At 41.0% G+C, this 26,202-nt stretch overlaps 1 protein-coding gene across 2 annotated transcripts in view; it reads right to left on the bottom strand.

The window, feature by feature from the left end:
* The window catches only part of WAPL (WAPL cohesin release factor), a 128,270-nt gene that overhangs the window by 20,919 nt on the left and 81,149 nt on the right, over positions 1-26,202 (bottom strand). Inside the window, exons 5-9 of one of the 2 annotated variants that reach the window (XM_038408495.2) lie at positions 16,408-16,503; positions 8,394-8,546; positions 8,000-8,136; positions 5,323-5,434; positions 194-421 (exon numbers count right to left, since the gene is read on the bottom strand). In XM_038408495.2, coding sequence (XP_038264423.1) covers positions 194-421; positions 5,323-5,434; positions 8,000-8,136; positions 8,394-8,546; positions 16,408-16,503 — 726 coding nt within the window. The remainder of the gene's footprint in view (positions 1-193; positions 422-5,322; positions 5,435-7,999; positions 8,137-8,393; positions 8,547-16,407; positions 16,504-26,202) is intronic. The other variant, XM_043519476.1, reaches the window with a different exon arrangement.

The following is a 26,202-nucleotide window of genomic DNA, read 5'->3' as shown; positions in this document are numbered from 1 at the left end:
TGCACATAAGATTTTCTATAAAGAAAATAGATGAAATTTCAGACTACTCTTGGCCCCCCTAACAGAGCATCACAAGGTAAACAGTTACAACTAGAACTGAAAGATAGTAGCTGCTAATAAATTTCATTTTACAAAGCATTTCACTTTAGATTAGTTTTAAAACAGATCCTTCAAACGCAGTCATGAAACCCACCGTGATGTTTTCGAGATCAAGATGTTTGTTGTGAACAGTTTCACAGAGCCTCCGGATTTTTTCCTTAATTTTGTTCATGTCTTTTTCATTAAGCAGCTTGGCAGAAGAAGCGTCTTGTTCTAGCTCCAAAAGCCGAATCATCAGATCTAGACTAGCTCTGTCTAGATCCATGTTCAAACGATCTCTACTCAGGATGTACATAAGAGCTGCTGTACAAAGTGACAGATTCTTGAAAACAAAAAGACAAATATAAAATTGTAGCAGCACTTGTGCTAGATGAAGAATGTACAGCACTTAAACAAAGGTTTTTTTAATAGACAAAGCAGGTGATTTGGGGGAAGAAATCTGTCAGACTTTGCCCATGTCAGCACTGAAGCTAATAACTATAACTATGTCCAAACACTATTTTTTCTAGCAAGGTACTAACAGTTTCCCTGGCCAATGTAGGCAAAGCACATATCACTTCTTGATTCATTTTACAAAATCCTGCTAGAGAAGCAAAGCATTTGAAAGTTACCCCAAAGCAGTCAGTGGTGCAGAGAGAAAAGTAGGAGATAGCAGGTGGAAATTTCATGAGGTGGCAGCAATGCAGAAGGGAATTATGGGAGGGATAGGCAAAAAGGGGAGGCAGCAGGGGTGCTGCAGATATTATTTGGCAGGGAGTGAAATTTTGGTTAGCTAGGAGGAAGACAAGAGAAGAGATAGAAATGAAGGTGGAAGAGGCTGCAGGGATGAGGGCCGGGTCATATAAACGTCAACCCAGTGAGCAGGAAATCACTGTCTATAGTTGGTTAGGAATTCCTAACACAGAGCTTCAAATTCTTAGTGAAATCTGCTGTGGGGATTCCCCAAACCCAGGAAAACTGTACCCACTGAGGTAAGGCTTCCCCAGTCTTGCCCACAAGAGGCTAGGTAAGAAGCCATCCTCCACTAAGTGAGCAAAGAGCTGAGGTCTTTCCCCTAATGTTTTCATCCTCTGAAGAATTGGGAGATGAAGAGTGTCCTCTCCTTGTTAAAAAGAAGGGGACACCACCTCACCCTTCCTCAACAACAATTCAAAAAAAAGCAGAGGGAGGTCACAGGGCTTAGATGCACAGTTTCCTAACTTCCACTGAAATCAATGGAAGTTGGAAGCCTAAATATTATTTTGGATCTTGGCCAGGGTGCCAGAGGTGGGAGGGTAGGCAGAGAGTAAACATGAAAAGGGTCAGTCTATTGGTTACCAACCCCATCTGCTAGTCTTTGTGCAAGGTCAGCAGTTTTCTTGAGTTTGTAATTAGTTGTCCACCATTCCAGTGGACCTCCAAGCAGTAAGCAGAACTTTCATGGAGCTCAGAGCTCTGCCGGGCAGACACCCTCCAGAAACCTCAAAGAAGGTGCTGACCTTGTTGACATCTAAAGGGAAAGGAACTGATCAACTGTAGGCTGGTCAGATGGAACAGAAATAGAGAAATTGTTGAACTTGTTGAACTTAAAGGCTTGGTTGTTCGTATGCAGACATCAAAAGATCATCAGACTGCCTTTACACCACAACCTAAAGGCAACTGCTCTATAGACATGCTAAGATCTCTGTGGGGACAGTCACCTCTAACTTCAAAAGCCTTCTTGCTAACCCCTGAAGGCCTTTGCTGCCCATCTCCTCCAGTGTACTCCCACTATGCAGCTTGTTCTGCATTCATACTGCACCAGTTCCCTCCCTCCATTCTCCAACCCCTATTTCCTGCCATTTCCATAGAGCCCCCCCAGTCCAGTTTTAAATGTTTAAACCGGACCACAAGAAGGGACATAGCCTGGAGGGGGTAACGAGGAGGGGGAAGCAGAGAGATGGCACAGACTGTGTTTGAGTGGTTATGTTGGGGGGTGTCAATGAGTAGCACAGAAGTAGAGTTTGGAGGAGGGGGTTAAAGAAGATAGGGGCAATGGAAGAGCTCCAAGTTTCTGTGCATGTGCACACAGAAAACCACTGAATCTATTAAGGGAGCTGATATGCCTCCCAAAGGCTTCAGTGAAGTAGGCAAGCAGAGAGGCTGGGAGCTTTGTGGGAAGCAGAGAGGTAGGTAAGATGGCAGGGGCCAGGTGGGAAATAAGCAGAAAGATAACATGGGTGCCAGGGAGCCCTAGGATAGCAGGACCCTCCTTAAGACACTCTGAGCAAGTAAAGGTGTGTTATTTTATACCTCAGAAAGATTATAAATCCCTAGCTCATTTAAGCAGCTTGGTCAAGTCATGTTTACACATCTTTACACAGTGGGCTGCCTGCCTGACAGGGGTTTGATTCATATTGAATATTTGCTTAAAAGGTTTAGCTCAACACCAGAAAAATATGTGATCACACAAATCTACATGTGTCAGTTTAGGAGTTCTAAACCCAAGCCTGTGATAAGAGATGCTGAGGAATAGGGTGAGGGGGTCAGTGATGCAAGATTTTATAAAATCCTAATTTTGGATTCATCACAATATAAAGTTTTGAACGTTAGGGTAATGAAGTTTTCCCAGAAAATATTTCTCCAAACAAACATTGGAATGGGGAAGGGGGAAAAGAGAAAAGATGGGTAAAAAAAAAAAATAGGGATTATGACAGAAGTCTGAAGGCAACCTTGACTATGGAATTGCAATTGATGCCTCCGTAATAGGGTTTTCGTGTGCGTGTGTGTTGGGGGGGGGGGGGGGGGGAGAAAGAGGGAGAAGAAACAAAAAACAAAAACACAACTCTTGTTACATACACACCAAAAACTGCAGGCCAATTACTCCCACTCAGAAGAATTTTGATCTTTGTCATTCTATTTATATTCCAGCTTGTGGGAACAGATGGTAATTTTTAAAGGTTCAGCATTATATTTTAATCTATTCTATACTTCTGAATTATTCACATGTTCAAGATATTAGAAACACGTTTTTGTGTGTAACTGACAATTTTCAGGAAAACAGTTTTTGTTTTAAAAATTAATAAGCTACTACTCTGAAGCATTCACAGCATATTCTGAAAAAGATAGTTAATCAAGAAACTGCAGTTTAAATAACAGTTTACCAATTAGGTGGAACAAGTATTTTTCAAAGATGACAATTTGTATTTGGGATTAACTCTGAGATAACTGGTAATTTTATTGTGTCTACAGGGCACCAAAGAATTTATTCATTGCAACAACTGTTTCAAATCCTCATCTTATTCTCTCAAATCCTTGTATAATATAGTTGCAGTGCAGGTAATAAATTGATCATCAACATTTATTTCCAATTATGTTGTTGTTTGGTGCAAAGCCTTTTCTCTCTTTCCCAAACTATAAATAGTTACAAAAATGTGCATATATATGATGTTTCCTTTTTCAAAACCTTTCTAAGTCCAAGTGAAGCTAGCACTGCTAATGTCATGAAATCAACACAATGCCATATGGTAGGAGAAGTCCATTTTTCTATTTTCAAGTACTGTTTCCCCATTTCCTTTTGGATGGGCTTGAGTTCTGTGATGCTCTTGTTGAGACTTAGGGGCAAAATCTATTTCTAATCATTTGAACAAAATTAAAAATGTTAGTGAAACACAGATGTTAAATGCAACAGCAGTGAAGTAGTATACAGCAGGATTATTTCATGTAAAGCATAAATATGTATCTCCACTTACAGAATATCACACAATTATTGACAAAGACATAAATTTAGCTTTTCAGAATGTCTTCGTTCCTATATCTAAAATATATTTAAAAGACATTATATGAAAACCTAACTTTCTTTTCAACATATTGGAAGTGGATGTTTACTTGTTCAAATATATTTCTGGAAAAAAGTAATTTAAATGTTTTGGTTTTTTTGCTGGAATCAAATATTGCAAATACTTTTTGAAACTGATGTTTTAGTTCATCTGAAAATAAAGAAGTGATGGCAATGGTTAAAGACAACACAGTACAAGTTATTGCACATGCGTACCGCGCATTAGCCAAATCAATGAGCTCCAAGTGACTCCCTCAACAAGTTTCCTGTCACACAGAAATGGCCTGTGTTTGGCTACCCTCAATTTCATGACTACAAAGAAATGAGATTTTATTTAAATTTTAAAATGTATTTATTAGCATTTCCATGCCACTCATGATCACTAATTGATTGCTTGCGGGAAGACAGCAAATTTAACATTGTTCTCGCATATATTTTGTCAAGTCAACATACAATAGAGGTCAAAGAAACAGCTGGCTGGACTTTAAGATTTATTAACTACACAAAGGATCAATTGCATGTTTCCAAAATCAGCTTCTGTAACAATCCCTCTTCATGGCATTCTCCACAAATGTCTTGGGGGAAAAAAATAATGGCAGATACAAGTCTTAGAAATCGTTTCCACTGATGCTGAACCCAACCTGTGAGGTTTGGGGGAAAAAAAAAAAAAAAAAAAAAGGAAAACTCGTACAGTTTCAGTTTCATCTCACTGGTTAAGGTATCTGAAATCTTTCAGGAAGATCTTTCATTAATAGTTAACGCTGTGCCACTCTACAACTTACAGCACGGCTTAAGAACACTAGCATAGCATGCACACAATGTAGACCACTACAAAGGAAAAAGGAGAGTATCTATATTCAAGCTATTTTATACTGATGAGTTTAAATTTGGAAATAAATATATGGATTACTCTTTATTTTCACTAAAGTCAAATTGGAAAGAAAAATAGAAAAGTTAACACTAATATTCTAAGTACTAATTTAAAACTAAATGTAATGAATAAAAGTAGTATGAAACTTAAAATGGATAAAGATTTGAAATCATAAACCTAAACTCAGCACCAAAGCTTTTAAGGCTATGAGTTTTCAAAAAGCTTTAATCAAGCCTCAAAAAAGTGTGTGGGGAAGGAGAGAGAGAGAGAGAGTGTGTGTGTGTGTGTGTGTGTGTAGAAATCAAAAGTTTCTGCCACCTTTGATTGCACGCAAGAGAACACATGCATTCTCTTGAACTTCCCAAGTCATGTTTCTGTGTCAACTTCTAAAGTCAGGCCATTATTTCCATAAAAATGCTAAACAAATAAAATTAACCTATACTAAAAACCTAATAAATGCATTTCTATATTTCCATCATCTCCATTCATTTACATATATCAATCCCAATGTGACTTGAAACATACCAATTACATAGCATACATGAAATCTGAATACCTGGTGGTGTTGGGAGTCATCCAGTGTTTTGAAGACCATGGCAACCATTCCATGTGCTCTCAGGTGCATTCGGAAACTGGGCATGGCGCACTTTGTCGCCAAACTAATAACACTGGAAAAAAAACAGACAGGCATTAACGTGTTTGAAAGTCACTACATTTATTTTTAAAAAAGGCTAGTTAAGTAAACTAGTCTAATGAATATGAATGTGTACACATCAGAAAATTCAACTGTTTGTGGGCTGATAAAAAGGTTTGTTATATATATTCTTGTAAGGTTTACCGCCAATCTCAAATGGTGAAGATATGCAGCATTCTATTTTAGGATTACTTACTCATACTGGGCTAAAGTCTGGTTTCTTCTTTTAATGTTAGCTACAACAGGGTTGCAAATGGGTAACATTAAGTGTTTTAGGAACAACTTTTAGTTGAAAGGAAAACCTTCACTAGTAACACCAACTTGGTGAAGAGGATCAAGAAAATTGTATTGTGAACTGACACCCTCACTATGTGTAATCCCTCCTCCACATGCAATATTGTGAAATATCAGTTTAGCCTGCAATTTCACATAGCTAATCTGAGGCCAGGAGGAGGATTGGATTTTGGCAGGGAAAGTTTGGAATAACCCAAAAAGGCACTTTTGAACTAGAGGAAAAAGCGGGCCCTGTCCACCAAAACATCAGGTATGCCCACACCTCTTCCTTCAGATCCTTCTCATCCCCATCAATGTTCAAAATACCTGCTTAGAATGGGTAGTCATGGATTTGGGGGTGTTTTTGTTCCTTCTCTTCCCCCACATACAATAATTTTTTTTTTTAAAGAAAGTGTGCTTTTCATAGCTCTAGTTAGGATTATCTGAGTTTTCAGGTGTACCCAGCCTACCCTCTGGGTTTTACAAAAGTGTTCCTTTAAAATTTGTGAAGTTTCTTAGTGCTATACTCAACCTTGTTTTAAGGAGACTATATTTCCTTACCTTTGTAATTAAAAATTAAAAAAAAGGTAATGTCTCCAATGGTGCAAGAGGAATAAAAAAAATAAAAAAAATCAGGACTATAATGGAATATTACATTACAAAAAAAGTCTTCTGTGACACGAAAGTAACCTTTAAAAATCATATGAGAATGTCATGTTTAGATCTTTTACAGTCTCCAATCACCGCACAGCATTCAAAGAGGATCAGCTTGCCAACAAGGCTTCTAATTCGCCTAAGTCTACTGCTATCCTTATATAAGGATATATAACCCCTATATATCATTTTCTTTGGAAAACACACACCTTGCAATTCATTGATTGGAGGAAAGTTCAATGAGTACAAGTTAGACCCAGTTTCCTATATAATTTTAGAAAAATTATAAAATTTAAAAGAATTTTGAAAGTTTACAGAGACTCAGTGTATTGAATGTGAATTAGGAATGTAAATACAGTTTAAAAAGTTAACCATTTAAATGATTTAAAAATATTTAGTTTAAACAGTTATCTGATTAAGCTGCTGCTGGGGGTCAGTCGGCCGGCCCGCCGGCCCAGTGGTTAACAGTTAAGGAGGGTTAACCGGTAAGGCTAATGCTTACTGGTTAACCAGTTAACATTTTCCATCCCTAAAGTGAATAACTTCATTCTAAAATTCTTAGTTATATTGATTTACATAATTGCATATATAAATAACTCAAACAGGATGATTGAGATTTCTGCAAATTATGTTCAATCAATCAACATTACTGCAATTTGTTGAGTTACCTGGAGGAAACTGTTGATTTAATATCTGCTTTTTGAAGTTCTACAGCCGTTTTTGATACACATCAGGATGCCAAATAAAATTTCACTGCCATCTAAATCTACAGTTCAAGGTTTTTTCCTACAATAATTGTAGTTTTGCCACAGCGGTACACAGAAAGAATTATACCAGTATGGAAGATAAAAGGGATTTTTATATTGCTATAGAACCAGTCTCCTTGGTATTTTTAGGTCTACAAACTGTACAAAACAAACAGTGATCATGAATAAACATTTTCAGCATGAAAATGTATACTTCTAATTACATTTTTGTTAACAGGATTTAATTGTACAATGCAAGATGCAAATCTAGAGATGACTGACTATAATCTAATGTTCATGTTTTACATCCTCAGAATTCTAACAAGGCTTGCTAGTTAACCTCAGGCCTGCAAAAGTTGCAGTGAGCATCAGTGTTGGCTATGGCATTCTCAATAAGAAATAAAGAACAGACTGTTGGCAGAATGAAGAAAACCTCAGCATGATATACTTTATCACTGTCAGTGAGTGTCTGGGGATGCTTTCCACATATATATTAATAATTCTTTAAAAACTGAATTGTCTATTAAAGAGCAGTAGATAGATGCTCTCTCGCTTACGATCATATCCAAACAAAGAAAAGTTAAAGTATAATCTTTGTCTTGAAGCAGTACAATAGTAAATTTGAGGATGTAATTTTATTGCACAAAATCCTCTTATCCTTCCCTACATTATATATTCACACTCATAATACACTGTAAATGTCGTCTCCAATATTTTCAGATTTCCCCCAGGCAGCAGAAACTCTAGGTAACTAACAACAACATTTTAAAGTTGGATCACATATTTAAATAGAAATATTTAAAACTCACTTTTTTCCTTTGAATACAAGAAATAGATACAAGTTATTTTATGTTAAAATCTCTCACCTAAGGCAACGTGTGTTTAGGGGCTGATTGCTCTTCAGTCCGCTTAGTAAGTACTCAATATCATCTGTGAACTCTTGATTTTCACCAAATTCCACTACATCATTGAAGTGCTTTACATGCTGAACAACAGTGTACAACTGGAAGATACAAATATATTTTGAATACAATAAATTGCTGTTGGGATGGATTATAAAATTAACACATTTAATGTTATCTTTACAAAACTAAACAGATTTTAACTGATATTTGTTGAAGACCACTTAGGTCATTCAACTAATCCAGCATAAAACCATTAACTTTAATGGTGAAAGCTAAAGCTTCACTTTGACACTGTTCCTTCAGTATATATTAGAAATACCAATAATTACCTTAAAAATGTCTTGAAAATACTTACTTCTTTGTCTTCTTTCCTACATTTCAATGCAGTTACAATCTCTTGATAGGGCTGAGTAGGTATTGTCACAGTTTTTATCACTTTGGGAGGTGGTGCAGGAGCCTTAAAAACTCCATCATCTTTATGAACTGCCTCCTTTGAAGATAGCCTTACCTATCAATAAGAAAGTGCTTAAATGGCAGATGTTTTCAGTGTGCAAACATATACCAAATACATATGGAAACAGAGCAGGGTCGGCATTTTTCAAACTCAAATTTTGGGCTTTCTGAGACAGAGGTGTACCTGCACCATTCATCAAATTTGGAATACGTCAGATCATTTAAATGGTGTTTTAAATATAAAAAACTTTATTTAAGAAGAAGAGACAGGTCTGGTGGGACTTCAAAATCAAAAGAGCAGATGGAATCTTTTGCACTGATTAACTTTAACTGATCACCAGAGTAGGTAAAATTACCAAGTTTGGTATTTAAAAAAAAGTTAAAATTCTTTGTTGCCTCTTACTGCACTGACCATCTTACTTCCTGGAGGCTCCAAGCATTAAATAAGCTGCTTGTTATATCCAGTCATTAGCACACTTTGCACTAGTCCTGATATGGAGATTGCTGTTCTAGTTGTGGGTGCAGCTAGCAGGAGATCTGTCTCTTGCCATTTGACCACTGAAAATGCTTCCTGTCTGCAGGTAGCAGGCTTTCCAGCTACTTCCCTAGCATAAAAGAACATCTACAGAGAAAGTGTTGAGGGGCACTATGGATGCTTCTGCAAATTAATGGTATTCTTCCTGCACTGGTTTTATATGTACTCACATTTATATTTTATGCACAATCATTTTACAACATGCACTATGACAAAAACTTACTCTTGCCGCACACTTGCAAAAGTAAAAAGTAATGGGGAGCTGAGTGTCCATTTCACTGTAGCTATCTGGCAAATCCCCAGCCTCCTGGCTGTCTCACTGGGATGGTATTACAGGTTTTCTCCTCACCTACTCCTCTGTATATAGTAATAGGATGTTGCTTTAAGCTACAGTACCAGCCTGTCTTCAGGCTGCTTCTATCAGCCTCACCCCCGACTTTTGAGATAAGCAAGAAGACGGGAAACATCATCCAAGGAAGAAGAGCCAGAGATCCCTAAATATTTCAAGTTAAATACAAAAAAAAAATCCCAACACAATGGCTGTTTACGCTTTGCCTCAATTTAAAAAGGTGAGGTTGATGTTATCTTAAGACCTATTAAGTGAAAGTTTAAAAAAAAATTTTTTTTAAGACTGTACTAAGCTCATGGCACTGAATGTGCATGAATCCCATGAGTAGAAACTCTGGAAAAGAAAAAGAAAATTTCTCCTGCTGTATGCTGAAGGCAGAAAGCCTAAATTCACGTAAGATGTTTCATAATCAAAATTAAAGCATCAACCAAAACTACCAAACTGGACAAAACGAGTTTTCACACACTGCCCAAATCAGCACGTAACACTATCAATTCACCTTAAGCCCCAGTGACATAAATAACTTGGCAAGCCTCTCGCCCGAGTCAAGTCGAGCACGGCCACGATGAATTCTATCCTTTGAACTGGAACTAACGTGGACTTTTTGTGGTTGACCAGTAGAGTCCCAAGAAGTGGCACGTGGCTTGTAGTACAAGTATGTTGCATTGGACCTGAGCCTGGGAGCTGCCTTTGACCAACCAGTCATGGAGGTACAGGTAAATTTGGATACCCGACACCTGAGGTAGGCTGCGACTACTGCTGTGCACTTGGTAAACACCCTTGGTGCTGTAGCCAGGCCAAACAGAAGGTCCGCAATCTAGTAGTGGGCCGAACCAACTGTAAAACGGAAAAAAGTCTGTGTCCTGGGAAAATCATTATATGAAAGTATGCGTCTTTCAGGTCGAGGGCGGCATAACGGTCTCCCGGATCCAGGGAGGGAATAATGGAGGCCAGGGAGACTATGCAAAAAACTTGAGCTTCTTTAGGTATCTGTTGAGGTCTCACAGGTTCAGGACAGGATGTAGACCACCCTTGGCCTTCGGGATCAGAAAATACTGGGAATAGAAATCTTTGTTCCTGTAAGGAGGCAGGATCTCCTCCACTGCCCCCAGCTCTAAGAGCCCCTGAACCTTCTGCTCGAGAAGACTCCCATGAGAAGGGTCCCTGAAGAGGGAAGGGGTAGGGTGGAAATAAATTGGAGGGTAGCTGTGCGCCACCATACTGAGGACCCAGCGGTCCGAAGTTATCGCTGACCACGCAGGGAGGAAAAAGGAAAGGTGGTTGCCAAAAATTGGGAAAAATTGGAAAAAAAGGGAGTAGACTGGTAGGTACTCAGGCATACCCTCAAAACAACTTTTTAGCTCCTTGCTTGGAGCAGGCTGAGCCCGACTGGGCAGAGGGTGGGAGTGGGTGGCTCATGCATGGTGATATAGTCCTTGGGCTTTTTGCATGGCGGGTCCTGCCAGGGCTGGCTCCTTTGCCCCTGGGGTAGTTGCAGTTTGAACTGCTTACATGCCGGACCCGGAACGTAGAACCCCAAAGCTTTTAGGGTGGTTCGGGAGTCCTTCAGCCCATGTAATTTGTTGTCCGCCTGCTCCACAAACAGAGCCTGGACATTGAAGGGGAGGTCCTGAATCAACAGCTACACCTTGGAGGACAACCCAGAGAGGAGCAGCCAGGACGTTCGCTGCATGTAGATGGTGGATGCCATGGTGCGAGCGGTGGAGTCTGCCACGTCAGACGCCACTTGAAGAGCCACCCTAGCAGCAGCCATACCTTCGTCAAGGATCACCCGGAATTCTTTACGGGACCTTCCAGGAAGGCATTCTCGAACTCGGTCATGGTTTGCCACATGTTAAAGTCACAGCAGCCAAGGAGGGCCTGGTGCTTGGCCACCCTCAACTGTAGGCTAAACGAGGAATAAATTTTCTGTCTAACAAGCCCAGGCTCCTGGAGTCTTTATGTTTTGGGGGTAGCTCCAGGGAGCCCCTGGCATTCCCTGTGGTTAACTGTCTCAACAACTAGGGAATTTTGGGCAGGATGGGAGTAAAGGTATTCGTGCCCTTTAGTCGGGACAGAGTACTTATGCTCTACACATTTGGAAATGGGGGGCAGAGGAGGAGGTTTGCCACAAGGCACTGGATGTCTTCAATATCCCTTCATGAAGGGGAAGGGCCACCTTAGCAGGGTCTGTGGAGGAGAGGATGTCGAACAGGAGTCCACTTGCTCCTCTAACTCCTCCACCTGCAGGCCAAGGCTGGACACGACCCCCTTCAACAGCTCCTGATGTGCCTTAGCGTCATCCTGAGGAACACCGTGAGGTTGTTCTGTGATGGCTTCATCCAGTGGTGATATGGAGGAAGCCTGTGCCGTGGGTTCCATGGCACCCACTGGTGGTCCAGCAGCCTGTTTCCCTTGGTCCACATGGACTTGCAGGGCCTTATCCCCTGGGGCTTCAAGCACTGGAGGGAGTTGGATCATCGAGGCCACAGGCCTGTCCAAGGCTGTCGACACAGAGGGGGCAGGCTGGAAGGGCTGGGTGAACCCCCACGGTTTTCAGGAGTACCACGGGGCCAGCCACTGGGCCTGGAGCCACAGAGCAGGTTTCGGTACCGATGATGCAGGCGGGCACAGAGGATCTGGGAGGCTGCCCTGCCGATGTGGAGCCTTGCTCCGTACTGGAGCCACATGCATAACGATTGCTACCCGGTGACCGAGATCCACTGACGTGGCAACTCCGTGCCTGGCAATCTTAGTAGCGTCTAGAGAAGGACTGGTCCGAGCGGAACGTGCGCTTCCGTGGGGACCTCGGTCACTGGTGGCACTCGGCGGATCTGCAACAGGAGACCAACGATCCATGTCTTGAGCTTCGAGATAGGTACCAGGATGAGGAGTGGGACCTTTAGGTATTGCTGGCTGTGTGGAATCTCCCCGAATATGTCTCAGGGATCCCTGTCTCAGGGATCATTGGCCCATGGTTACTGTCCTCCAATCATTCCTGGGATCTGTAATGGCATTCCAGCAAAGCTAATGGCTGGTCCCAACGTTCCTGCCAACGAGCACATGCCTCCGTGGGTCTGCGCCAGGTAACTGGTGAGGTCCACCTTGAATCCCGCTACCAGTGCCCACGGTCTGGTGACAATAGAGGACTGCAATGCGTCTGCCTCCCTAACTCTGAGGCATGACGGCTTCGAGAGGGTGAGCAGTGGCGGGATGTCCCCCAGGATGGGAAATGGTGCTTACAGAACTTGTAACTACTGCTAAGGGCTAACTAACTCAACTACTAACCATGTACTCTAACTTCACAAGAACTCTAGTTTGTACGAACGAAGACTAAGCAACACCAATAAGAGCAGCGAACATTCATAGAATAGAATATCTGGGTTGGAAGGGACCTAAGGCGGTCATCTAGTCCAACCCCCTGTTCAAAGCAGGACCAATCCCCAATTTTTGCCCCAAACCTAAATGGCCCCCTCAAGGATTGAACTGACAACCCTGGGTTTAGCAGGCCAATACTCAAACCACTGAGCTACCCCTCCCCCCATTCCATGCACCATCACTGGCGGCAAGAAGGAACTGAGGTATGGGGGGGAGCTGGGAGCACCTCTTATACCATACCATGTGGGTGCCACTCCAGAGGGCGCCAGAGCCACTCCCCTACGGATACTGCTGAGGGAAAAACTTCCGGCATTGGTGCATGTGGCGAGCACACACACCTGATGTGGAATGGACACGAGCAAGCACTCAAACAAGAACTTATGATTGTTTTCACTATAAATATATCTCAGGACTGTGATATTAAGTGCTGAACCTGAGTTGGACCAAGTAAGCTGGTATGTATATTGCCTCCTTGGGGACAGCAGACCTGAAATTACTGTGACTGTGTAGTGGATATAGGGCTGATCACCACAGAGGGAATGCTCCAAAATGCTCTGGGGCTGAAGTGTACCTACCGTTAACCGGCAAGGCAAAGTAAGGGCTGACACAGCTCTGAAGAGATTGTTTGGGTGGCTAACAGACTGGAAGTATCAGGCAGTGGATACCCAGTTAAGCACAAGCAAGTCTCTCTCTTGTTTGAGGCAAGAGGGTAGCAAGGTGACTTGCAATCCTGAGCATCCCAAAGACTATCACACTGAGGTAGCTGGGGGATGGATGGAAAGGCATACCTTAGATGGTCTGTTCATGATAATAGAAGGGGTCCCTGGACAGCCAGTTTAACACTGCTGAGATTTATCTATATCACATTATAGATACAATTTCTTGATCATCTGTGAGGCAAACAGGTCCCAGGATGGCATTTCCCACTGGGCAAAGATGACATTCAGGATGGAATTGAATATTTACTACTCATGGTCAGTGGAAAACTCCCTGCTGAGATTTCCTGAGAATTCTGTGCACCTGGTAAGTCTGCTGCTGAGAGCATGATGCAGTTGCTGATGCACCAGTTTCATAAACTGACTGCCTCCATACAGAGAGGAAGGAGATTTTGCTCCACTTTGTTGTCTGACATGATCAGGATATAATAAAACCCTGTAAGTGGGAAGGAACCTACTGCACACTTCGTAGACTGCTCTCAGCTCCAGGAGGTCAATATGCATGCTGGCCTCCCGAAGAGACCATATGCCTTGGGCAGTGTGACTGTCCATGTAGGCTCCCCATCTTACGAGGATGCACCTGTGATTATGGTTGTGTCCCATGCAGGTGAAAGGAAACACACACCTGATCCTTTTTTGTACATCATTATCACCTTGGTATTTATGTTCTCTGTCTGGTGAGTAAAGAGATCAGAGCCAGGCCTGCAGGCAACAGAGAAGAATCCTGGCTAATGGCATTACACAGGTATATACAGCCATGTCTGTCTCTCCCTACTAGGAAAGACGGACCTTGACTATAGTCCATGGTCTGATGGTTAGCTATTTTATCAGGCTCTGTGTGGCCTGGAATCTATTGACAGAAAGGTAGACTGTTGCTAGCATTGAGTTCAGGGAACTCCTATAAAGTCTATGGCTTTTGTGGGAATGAAAGTGAGCTTTTCATTGTTCATACACCCCAAGGATGCCAGAAAATGAAGCAAGAATATCATCATTGACTAGACCTCCTGGCTAGATATGGTCATCAGGAACCAATCGTCCAGATATGAAAAACAATGTAGTCATTCAGAGAAGACCTTTGTGAAGGCCCTGGTGCTGTTGCCAAACTGTGCTCCAGTCCTACCCAGAATCTGAGAAACCTCGTTGAGAGCATGAGGGAAGAAACTTCACAGGCATGGACCAAATGACATAAATCTCCAGACTCAGGTGCTTGCACACCCGTGTGTGGAATACATGTAAGGAAAAGCAGTGGTGGAGAAATGACAGTTTCTCAAAGGAATCAAAAGAAGCATTCCAAGAAGCTACCAAAATTAAGGAGGCAGTCTCATCCGATCCAGGAAATCACCTATGAACTTTTGGACCAAAGGGGAATCCCACAGCTATTCTTAAACCTTGGTCATATAAAACTAAAAAAATAAATAAAGCCAATACCTTTGTTGCTAAAAATACCTTTGAGAGCACACTTTCTCATCCAGTGACTCAACGTATACACAGACCTCTTAGGCAGTGGAAGACATGTTTGTTTTCTTGTCACAACAACAATTCCTTTAGAGGCCTGAGACTAACCAGACCTCTACCATATTCCTGAAGTAATATTTTGATAGCCAGAGTCCCAAATATTAAGTGAAAATTTGATGAAAATGAAAAGCCTTTTCCATACACCAAGAGGCCTCTGTCCCTAATCTAGAGAGGATAGATTAAACATTTAATTAACTTATTTTAAAAAAAAAAAAAAAAAAAAAAAAAACAAGATTTGGAGGCCTCCAAGATTTTGTATCTATGAAGAGCTATGAGCAACAAAGAAATCAGTTTTTGCTGTTACGTGAGTAGCTGACTTGAACGCTGACCTTGTTAATTTATGCAGTGCTATCATGGCGCTTCATTAAATAAAAAAATGACTCGAACAAAGATTTAGTGTATTCAGTGAAGCGCAACAAGATTCAATTTAAATTTATGAGTGTTGTGCCTCACTACAGTTTTTGCTGAAGGGATCATGGCCCTGAGACCTTCCCCCCCCCCCAATAATGCTAATAACTAAGAGTTATTTTTAAAAAGTGACTTAAAATTCCCAGGCAATATAGTTAACATTTCAGGGAGGCTCCATTATAAAAGGCAATAGGGGACTGTGAAGTAATCAAGAAGGGGCTGGATCCAACAGACTAAAGTTGTCAACCTCAAAAAAGAAGGGTGGAGAAAGTCAGGCTCATGTGGAAAATAACTGAAGAATTATGACAACGGATGCTGAGAGTGTAGCAGTATTAAATTATTTACACTTTGATTACTTCAGCTGCCTGAATATAAAACAAAAGCAGAGTCACTAAAACAGAATTCTCTTCACACAAGTGACAGCTTCCAGACACATGTATAGGCCAAAAGTATTGAATTCTGTTTAACGTAACTGTTGACTAACACTGAAAATTGATGAGTCTGGCTGGCCAGCAACCAACCCCTTTTTCCTCTCAATGACAATCCACTGATACAATCCTGCTCAGAAAGCACCTCACACTTTTGAATGGACTGTGATTCATGGCACTTAGCCTTCTCCTCTCACCAACAATTTTTGTGGACGTTTTTGTTGTATGTTTGATTTGTTCAGCCGATATATCCCACATACCCGAACAGAAAATTTGTTCCTTAAAACTGTTTTATACAACTCTAGTTAGAACAATTAACACAGGTAATTTAAAATATTTGATTTTCATATTTAAAAAGGACAATGAAATCAAGTTTTTAACTCTAGTAAAGTTTTTCCTTTAGCATTTACTAGAGGATTACCCCTCCAATTCAATTTCTTTTGGCTCTTACACCCAATGGTTAACATGACCATTTGGACTTCATTCTGATTTACTACTACATTTGCTAGCCTGTCTTCATCATTTCCAAATATTGTTCAGAGTTTAGGGAGAATTTATAAAGTTTTGGAAAAAAACAGCCTACTTACTGGGATGGTTGGAGTTTTCAATACTGGTTGTGCTGGTAAAGCCTCTGACTCTGGCTGGTTCCAGTGCCTAGCATTATACACAGCTTTTGTTGGAGACTGAAAAATAAAATAATTGCTTGTTATATCTTAATAGAAATGTAGTACTATCAGTGCATATTTTACCAACAAAAAGAAATCTCATTTCTTAACATTTTATACCTGTTAATATCATTTAGGTTTTTTGAAAAAAGTGTTTCAAAATTAACTTCTCTCTTTTCCTCATATTCTCATTGCAACATCACAGGAATTTTACTTTAAGTTCCTTTTCAATACAAATTACCTGACATGGTTTTAACTTGATTGGATCCCTGACCATTCTAATTTTAAGAATGATAGGTAACATTCGTTTTATGTTTTCAGGTGTAAAACCATGAATTTACAAAAAACATAATATACATATTTCAAAGTGAATATCCTGATGATGATATCAAAATTAAAGCTTCTTTTAATTAAAATAATTTTCAGCATTCCTACTGACCTATATTAGACAAACCTATCTGTTATACCTTACCATCAGAAATAAACATTGAAGATTTTATTAAAAATGTAACGCCAACATACTTAGATCTTGTCACTTCTCTTAAACTGACAGAAATTCTTAAATGAAATACCTCATCCCACTGGTACAGCCATGTGTTAAAATAGTTAGCAGAACTGCTGCCCATACATTTGTCAGGACAAACCAAAAAAAGATACATAAAAAAAATTTTCCTCAATAGTTTAATGAAAACAGCTTAACACATGACATAGCAGTTAAGGATAAACATACTAATATGATTTACACATATGCCTGGAACTCTGATTCATAAACACAATTCAAGCAGTAAACTACATATTCTATTTTTCCGTTAGACATCCCCCACTAATCATGTGAAGTAGCTTTTTCCTCTTGTATTAAAACTATTTTTAAAATTTTAAAATGAGCAAAAAGGGAAGCCGTGAACAAGAAAAAAAAAGTCTTGTGCCAAAAAGTAATGTAAACCTATGCCTAAAACCCCTATTCTTATTGGGCTATGCATGCTCTCTTTTAAGGTGTAGTAAACATGACCCTTAACGTACATTGGTAGGTTTCCTACTATCATAAACTTAAAGAGTTTTGGGGAAATCAGAAACAATGTTAACTTCATGTCAGAAGTGGAATTTCTATTGTGTGGCACACAGACACCAATTAGCAGTATTACTGAAACATTTGTATAGCACCACAATTTTTCATTGCTTTTTAGAGAAAAGAAAGATGGCTCCTGCCCCACAGAGTTTACAAATGGAACACAAAATGAAGACGGGGGGGGAGGGGGGAAGGAATAAGAAAAAAAGAGGAACAATAGTTGAAACTAGGGCTCCACGTATATGATTAAAGGGATGTCTACACTGCAATTAGACACATGCAGCTGGCCCATACCAGCTGACTCAGGCTCACAGGGCTCAGGCTGCAGGGTTACTTAATTGTGGTGTACATGTTCCGACTCAAGCTGCAGCATGAGCTCTTAGACTCGAACATTTACACCGCAGTTAAACAGCCATTTCTGCCTCCTAAACTACCTCCCACTCAACCTCTAAATAATCCCATTTGTGATGACATACCTTCCCTGTGGTAACTCTACTACTTCATTAATCTGTGCATTTATCAAACTAATTTCTTCACCCCCAGCTCCCCAGATTCTTTCAGTTCCTGGTCCAGATTACTGTGCGCCATGTTAGCTCTACACAGTTCAGCAGAAGCACAGATCCATGTACATTCACTCCCGCATAGCTTCAACACTCTTCTCCAGAGCCCCATTTTTGAGTGAAATACTTTTTGTCAGCTGTTGATTCCAGTTCTGCTGGTGCTTTAGATCCTCTCTTAACCCTTATATAAAACTCAAACAATTCTAGTGGAAGCTACCATGTTTTCTCCCGCTTAGCCATTGCTTCTACAGGCATGTGGGCTCTTCCTTGCAACAGAGCAAGGATAACTTAAGAATCAGCTGTGAAGAAGTTATGAACGATTACCAAGTGACCAGTAAGTACCAGGCCGACTACCATTTTGGAGATTTGTTTTATGTTACTCTATAGCAAAACTGGAGTTGCAAAACAGACCACTTAAATATAAACCATGTTGCTAAAGCAAGCCTATTTTAAAAGGATTGATCAAGGAAAGAAAAATTTCACCTGCTGAAACAGTTCAAAATGCCAGATTTCTCAGAAAAGTCTTGTTATAACACTGACTTTTTTTTGCGCAGTGATAATTCGTGAATTTGTTCTAATTTCTCCCAAAAATAGAACATGCAACCTTTACAACAAATCCATAGGGATTACAGAATTACAAAGTGATTAACCTATCATTTTTTCAGTTTTCTTACATTAAGTATACTACAAAATCTATTGATATCTAAAATGAGTTAAAGTGATAGCATTGTAATATATTTCCTATCTCACTGATTTCATCTGCATTCCTGACTGAGTTTGTCTCATGTATAAAAACCAGACTGGGATTTTGGGGTGCTGTAAAATAATGACCTTGACTGAAATTTACAAAGAAAGCTTAGTGTTGCATAACGGGAAATTCACCGTTTCGGTGTCATTTTTGCAATGTCATATTGTACAATATAGTTAGCTATATCTTTTGCTGAAGAGCAGAGGGGAGAGATCTTTACTCTCCTTCATCCATTAAATGTGTAAAGCTCTGCTTATAAAAATGACAGCTGCTGTTTTCATACAGAAAATAGCTGTTTGAAACTATGAATGCCTCAGTGAGAATGTGAAGAACATAATATTCAGGGGGTGAGGGGGGGATCTGGTTTTTTGGACGAGTTGGCATGCAAAAGCAAAATTAATACCAATGATTTCATAATATGCACAGTTGTGGCTGTCATTTTGAAAAGATCATTTCCCAGTGGCATACACTATGGGGGTCATGCTTAATTTCTATACCTCAAAAGCTTCAAAGCAGAAATGTCAAGAGCTGGCACTCTAATATATCCTGGTGAAGCACAGCCTGTCATTCACATATGTAACAGAAAATAAAAGCCAGTGACATGAGCTACGATGAAAATGCTGGCAAAACAAGAAAGGTAAGAACTATTGGCAAACAAAAACGCTCTCCAAGATATAGGGGACAACCATTGCCATGGTGTACACAAAGGAGAAAAAAAACATAGCATTTAATTTGCCTGGCTTCTGTTAAAAGCAACTGATAAGATTATACAAACCATTTATCAACATTTTATATTTAATATCTAAAACTCAAGAGATTTCATAAGCTAACATGCTAAATTATTTGAAAGTTAGGATTTTATAATCGTGTCTGTATTTTCTCTTCTTTTTTTTTTTTGCATTAAAAAGAGACATCATATTGTGTGCATCCACCACCCTGAAGACAAAGAAGAAATTTCACAAATTTATTAAGAAATATTCAGACTCATTCCCCACTTACACTGAACAGTTTTCTTTGTGAGGTGAACAAATATTTAGACAATGCAAAGAAAACAAATGTCACCTGAAAGCACAAGAGCAGTACTGACACAGGATGAAGAGTTGTGCTACAATATATGCTGTGAATTCTTCAGCCAAGTATTTCCTTTGGGCTAGAATCTTCCAGCAATGGTGTAAAAACAAAGTTTGAGTCGTAGAATATCAGGGTTGAAAGGGACCTCAGGAGGTCATCTAGTCCAACCTCCTGCTCAAAGCAGGACCAATCCCCAACTAAATCATCCCAGCCAGGACTTTGTCAAGCCTGACCTTAAAAACTTCAAAGGAAGGAGATTCCACCACCTCCCTAGGTAACGCATTCCAGTGCTTCACCACCCTCCATATTTAGTTCAGATTGTACTCGCTCTCTTTTTACTCACCATTTCTCTGACTCTCTTCAACGCTCCCCTCAGTTAGCCTGAAGCTGGCCTCAGAGAGTATCTGCTCTCCATGTGTCTCCCTTTATTCCATCTTCTCAGTCTTTCCTACTAGTTCACTGCCTGTTGCCTTCCCTCCTCCCCATAGATATTTTATACCCCAAACCATACCACTATTTAAACCAGTGCAAGTTTGTGTTTAGACAAGGCCTAAGAGAAGCAGTCTGTACAATGGATACTAGGGAGAAGCCCAGCTATTACTAGGGAAGCTCTACCCACATCAGAAACGTTCGAGGGACTGTAAAATACTTCCTTTTGTTGGCAATTGCAAGGACAAAGGAGCATAGTAGCAAGAATGGTCAGGCCTGACTGATTTCCCAGTGAAGACTATGAACTAAACTAGAAGAGTCAGGGAATTTCAGTAAATGCAGGCCTCATTCCTCACAAAACACTCCTTTTTAACAACTTCTGGAGGGAATTCCTGCCAGCTTCAATGCTTTGGCCAATCCTGATCTACTCCCTTACTGTGGGATTATTTCTTGGCAACTGCAGTTAGGATGAAGCAGATTCCGTGACTCCAAAAGCTACAGACTAAGCAGTAAGTGAGCCAAAGTGCTCAGTGGATGGTTTTCTGGAGCCCTGAAAACACATCTAACTGGTTTGTAAGTAGTGCATTTTGTCCATTCATCTGTCCTGTTAAGTAAGCCTAGACCAAAACTCACTACAGGAACAGCAAGAAATTTTTGGCCTTCTCCTTAGTTTGTTTGCCATTTTGGCATTTCCAACTTAAGGGGAGGCTGAATGCAGTAGAAGATTTTTCCCAAACAGTTAACCTCATGTTGCCCAAAATTATTTAACTCTGCCAGAGGTAAACACTCTGCACTGCTAGTCACAAGCTCAGACTACAATTTATAGTAAGCAATTTGAAGGCAAAAGTAATATTTCTATTCACATTATGAGCTATGAAGTGCTGGCTCCCTCTCTATGGAAGCAGAAAGTCTGGTCACATGAGTAACAAGAGCCTGCAGTGCTGAGTCTCTGGCAACAGCATGACAATGGTCAGTTAGGCACTTGGGAAAAGAAGGCCACAACTTCACTCCCCCTCCCGCTGTGCAGGTTACCTTTAAATCATTTTAAATGAAAAACATTAACACTATTCAAGGGCATTAATCTTATTTTGTCTTTGGAAGATGTATGGTGAGGCATCTCCTCTCCTAACCACACACTTTCAAATGTACAGGAAAAGTTTGAGGGGTTTTTTTTTAAGCTACTCATCCAAAAAGGTTAATTTTATTAACAGCTGAAAGACAGAATCCCACCAGAACATAAATCCCTTTCCATTTTACTTTACTGCCATCTTTCCCTTGTCCCGCAGGTGGTGGTTTTTATTTTATTTTTTTTTTTGGATGGGGCTGAGGGAGTTTCCATGTCTCTGTAATTTTCTTTGCTCCCTCTCTTCATGTGTGATCTTTGCTTCTGTCACCCTTGCGTTAGCTTTCCCAGCCCCACCTCTCTCTACATCCAGAAATACTGCAGCTAATAATGTCTTTGTCTACACCAAGAGAGGGAAAACAAAGACAACACTCCCATAGGATTGCTGCAGTTCTGAGCAATAGTTGCTTATGAAGATTGTGGGAGGGAACCAGTTCAACATGTAGAGCTGGGAGGACCTCAACTCTGCCTCCACTCAGCTAATGGAATGTGGGGCAAATGGCAACACATCACACCCTACTCACCACCAATTTAACAAGAGAAACTGAGAAAGAATACAACCTATGAGCAGAACCACTAAAACGCTATCTAGTCTGCTACTAGGCCCTTTGGCTCCCATTTTCATTCTGTGACAGCTCCCAGATATTACTCTCCAGCTCCATATATTAAAAGTGCAGGGATACTTTCACATTACACAATCTTCAGATAGTTATTTTAAAATCCAATCAATTAATCCTGATTACAATCCTGTTCAATCCCAGTCCTAAAAAGAAATTAAACTGTACAAATTGTTTATTTTGGTTGCTTTAGGTCCATTTATACCTATAATTAAAATAAAATCACCACTTGATCACAAATAGTCAAACCATTAAGTAATCAATGTAATGGAGTTTCCATACAAAGGCATCTGGATTAGCAAAGCATATAGAACTAGCTAAGTCAATATGATTTCTTGGTTATACCAAATTAGTGTAAAGGCAGCCTTCATTTTAATCAGGCGATGAAAAGGTGCTCACTAAACACAGGCTATACAGGATATGAACCGATAGATGACTGAATAGATCAGAAGGGCACAAGCCAAAACTTTAGCTGTGGGAAACATCTTACCAGTCATCTAACCAACGGTGACAAATGCTTTCCACATGAAGTCCAAAACTCTCAATCTAATGTAGCGGTTCTTAAACTGTGGGTCAGGACCCCATTTTAATGGGGTCGCTAGGACTGGCTTAGACTTGCTGGAGCCAGGGGCCGAAGCCTGAGCTCCACCACCCGAGGCTGAAGCTGAAACCTGAGCCCCACCACTCAGAGCCAAAGCTGAAGCCCAAGGGCTTCAGCCCTGGGTGGTAGGGCTTATGTTATAGGTCACCTGTCTGGGGCTGAAGCCCTTGGGCTTTGGCTTTGCCCCACCGCCCACCCAGGACTGTGGGGTTCAGGCAGACTCAGGCTTCAGTCCCCCTTCCTGGGGTCATGTAGTAATTGTAGTTGTCTGAAGGGGGTTACTGTGCAATGAAGTTTGAGAACCACTGATCTAATGATTTGCCACACCATTTGTAAGAAGCATAGTTAGGACATGAAAGTGATGTACTGTAAACAAGCAGTGCACTGTCACCAACTGCCAGATCTGACCACCCCGTCTCTCTCTTTCACTGTCAGAGACTGCTGGTAAAGTATCCTGCTGGCTTAATGCCATCCTCCAGCAACAAAGAAGATAAAGAGCTTACGATGTAGAGAGCACTTTGCCTGACAGAATTCCTTGCGGAGTCAAAATAGCAGTAGTCAACCAGCAATCCTCCCCCATTAACCATAATTTACTATAATTTTTTTAAAGTATGACAAAACAGTTGTCTGAAATGTAGTATTCCAGCTCTTTACAGTACCGAAAAAGGTTAAAGTTGTACATTACTTTGATTCTAGAACAATTTTTTCCTGATTGTTACACAAACTAGAGTATGTCTATACAGGGATAAAAGACCTGCAGCATGGCTGCAGCTGGCCTGGGTCAGCTGATTCAGGTTTACAGGACTCAAGCTGCAGAGCTAAAAATAGCTGTGTACACATTCAGGAGATCTTCCACTCTCATAGGGTCCCAGAGCTAGGTCTCCAGCCCAAGCACTTACACAGCCATTTTCAGCCCAAGAGCCCGAGCCCCGCAAGCCTCAGTCAGCTGACTCAGGTCAGCTACAGGTTTTTAATCCCTTTATAGACATACCCTTCCAGACTCCACACATGGTTTTAAGAAGTTACACATTTAAGAAAAAGATACAGTATCACTTACAGGAGTTACAATAATAAAAAAATTGAAACTATTTAAATAACAGGTTTGCAATTTTGAAGCAAATAAAAAAAACAGTTACTGACCTTTCATAACTGTTCTTCAGATGTGTTATACACGTCCATTCTACTCTCAGTGTGTACACATGCTATGCACAACCACTGAAAATTTTTCCCTCAATGGTACCTATCAGGATGGCTTGAATGCCCACTGCTGCCCAACGCTGCTAGCGCTGGCACAAAGCAACCAGCCGACCCCGTGGCCCCTCAGTTCCTTCTTTCTAGAAACTCTGTAGAAAGGTAGGAGAGCGAGTCACGGAATGGACCTGTGCAATGCATCTCGAAGACAAGTTATAACACAGCCCAACAAAATTTGACATAGTCTCTAGAGTAGTCAGTGATGGTGTAATGGGAGGAGAACATGTACACCAAGTTGTTGCTTTGCAAAATGTCCTGAATAGAGATTTACACCAAAAACACTGCTCAAGATGCTTGTGATCTTGTGGAATGAGCAGTCAGGTTACTTGGTGAAACACCTGCCTGATTGTAACAAATACATGACGCTATCTAGGATGCTTCATCGGATGCATCTGATGAAGTGAGCTGTAGCTCACGAAAGCTTCTGCTCTAATAAATTTGTTAGTCTCTAAGGTGCCACAAGTACTCCTTTTCTTTTTGCGAATACAGACTAACACGGCTGCTACTCTGAAACCTATCCAGGATGAAATCCTTTGTGAAAAGATTGGAAGACCTCTCATTCTGTCCGCTATAGCCATGAACAGTTGGATGGACTGTTGAAACTGTTTAGTCCTTTCTATATAGAATACTAGTGCCCATCTAATATGCAATGAAGTCGTTGCTCATCCTTATTTGCATGAGGTTTTGGGTAAAATACAGGTAGGCAAATCGCCTGATTCCTTTTAAATTGCAAAACTACTTTGGGAAGGAAACTGGGTTCCTTCACGGAGCTACAGACAAGCCAAGCAGAAGCATCATGAAATGGTAGTGTGCAAAATTCACTACGAATCTGAATAACCTTATGTGCCCTTGGTATAAGTAGGTGCCTCTTAAGTCAAGGGCAGCATACCCGTCTCCAGGATCCAGAGAGGGAATAACGGATGCCAGGGTGACCATGCAGAACTGTGTCTTTTTGAGATAGTTGTTGAGTTGGCACAAGTCTAGAATAGGCCTAACACTGCCCTGGGCCTTCAGAATTAGAAAAAAAAAAAAATAGTGGGAGTAGAAACTCTTCCCCCCTTAACCTTTGCGGCACCTCTTCTTCAGCTCGCAGCAGAAGGAGAGATTGAACCTCGTGGTGCAGAAGTTTCTCGTTGGAGGGGTCCCTAAGGAGGGAAGGTGTGAAGGAGAGGTAGAAATGAACTGGATGGTGCATCCCACCTCTACAACTCTCAAAACCCAGTGGTCCATGGTGATACAAGACCAAACACTAGGGAAATGGGAAAGGTGGTTTGCAAATAAAGGAAAAACATGGTCTGGTATCATGGAAACTGGTAGAGTGTCCTCAAGCGTCCCATCAAAACACCTGTTTAGAACCCTTAGACATCTGGGTGGGACAGGCACTGATGTAGTGGCCAACCCCTCTTCCTCTTCTGGTCCTGATGGGTAGCCGTGGCAGAGTACTGAAGAGACTGTTGAGGCATCTAGTGCTTCCTTGAAGGAGCTGGGGTGTACAATCCCAGGGAATTCAGGGTCGCTCGAGTCTTTTAATTCATGAAGCTTTGTGTCCATCTACTGTGATCCTGATCAGACTGTTGGACTTCCTGTGGCAACCCAGAGGACTGTAATCATGAATTCCTACATATGGTCACTGCAGAAGCCGTAGACCTGGCAGCTGAATCAACAGCATCCAGAGCAGTCTGTAAAGCAGTCCTTGTCACAGATCTCTCCTTGTCTAGAAGCAAAGAGAACTCCTGTCTAGCCTCTTATGGTAGCAATTCTTTGAATTTTTTCATGGAGTTCCACAAGTTGAAATAGTACCTGTACAGTAGCACCTGCTGGTTTGCAATTCTTAGCTGTAACACACACACACACACACACACACACACACACACACAGCAAAGTAAACTTTCCTACAAAACAGACTTTTCTGAGTCCCTTGATTTCAGGGTTGTGCTCTGATGTCCCAGCCTTTCTCGCTCATTGGCAGCAGAATGGGACCCCAGGGTGGATGTGTAGAGGAACTCAACCTTGGGCATGTACATACTATTTTAATTCAGCCCTTTTTGAAGTGAGAGAAAGGGATGTGGGGGTCTGCCACAAAGTCATAATTGGGTCCACTATGGCCTCATTGAGAGACAGGGCTACTTTGGAAGGGCTCACAGCAGCCAAAATGTCAGCCAACCTATGGGAGGACTCTTACTAACTCCATCCGTATGTCCAGATTTAAGGCCACCTTCTAACAACTTTTGGTGAGCCTTACAGTCATCTA

This window comes from Dermochelys coriacea, chromosome 7 (assembly GCF_009764565.3).
Source record: "Dermochelys coriacea isolate rDerCor1 chromosome 7, rDerCor1.pri.v4, whole genome shotgun sequence".
NCBI lineage: Eukaryota > Metazoa > Chordata > Testudines > Dermochelyidae > Dermochelys > Dermochelys coriacea.
The sequence above is the reverse complement of the archived record's forward strand: the minus strand, read 5'-3'. Positions and strand labels throughout refer to the sequence as shown.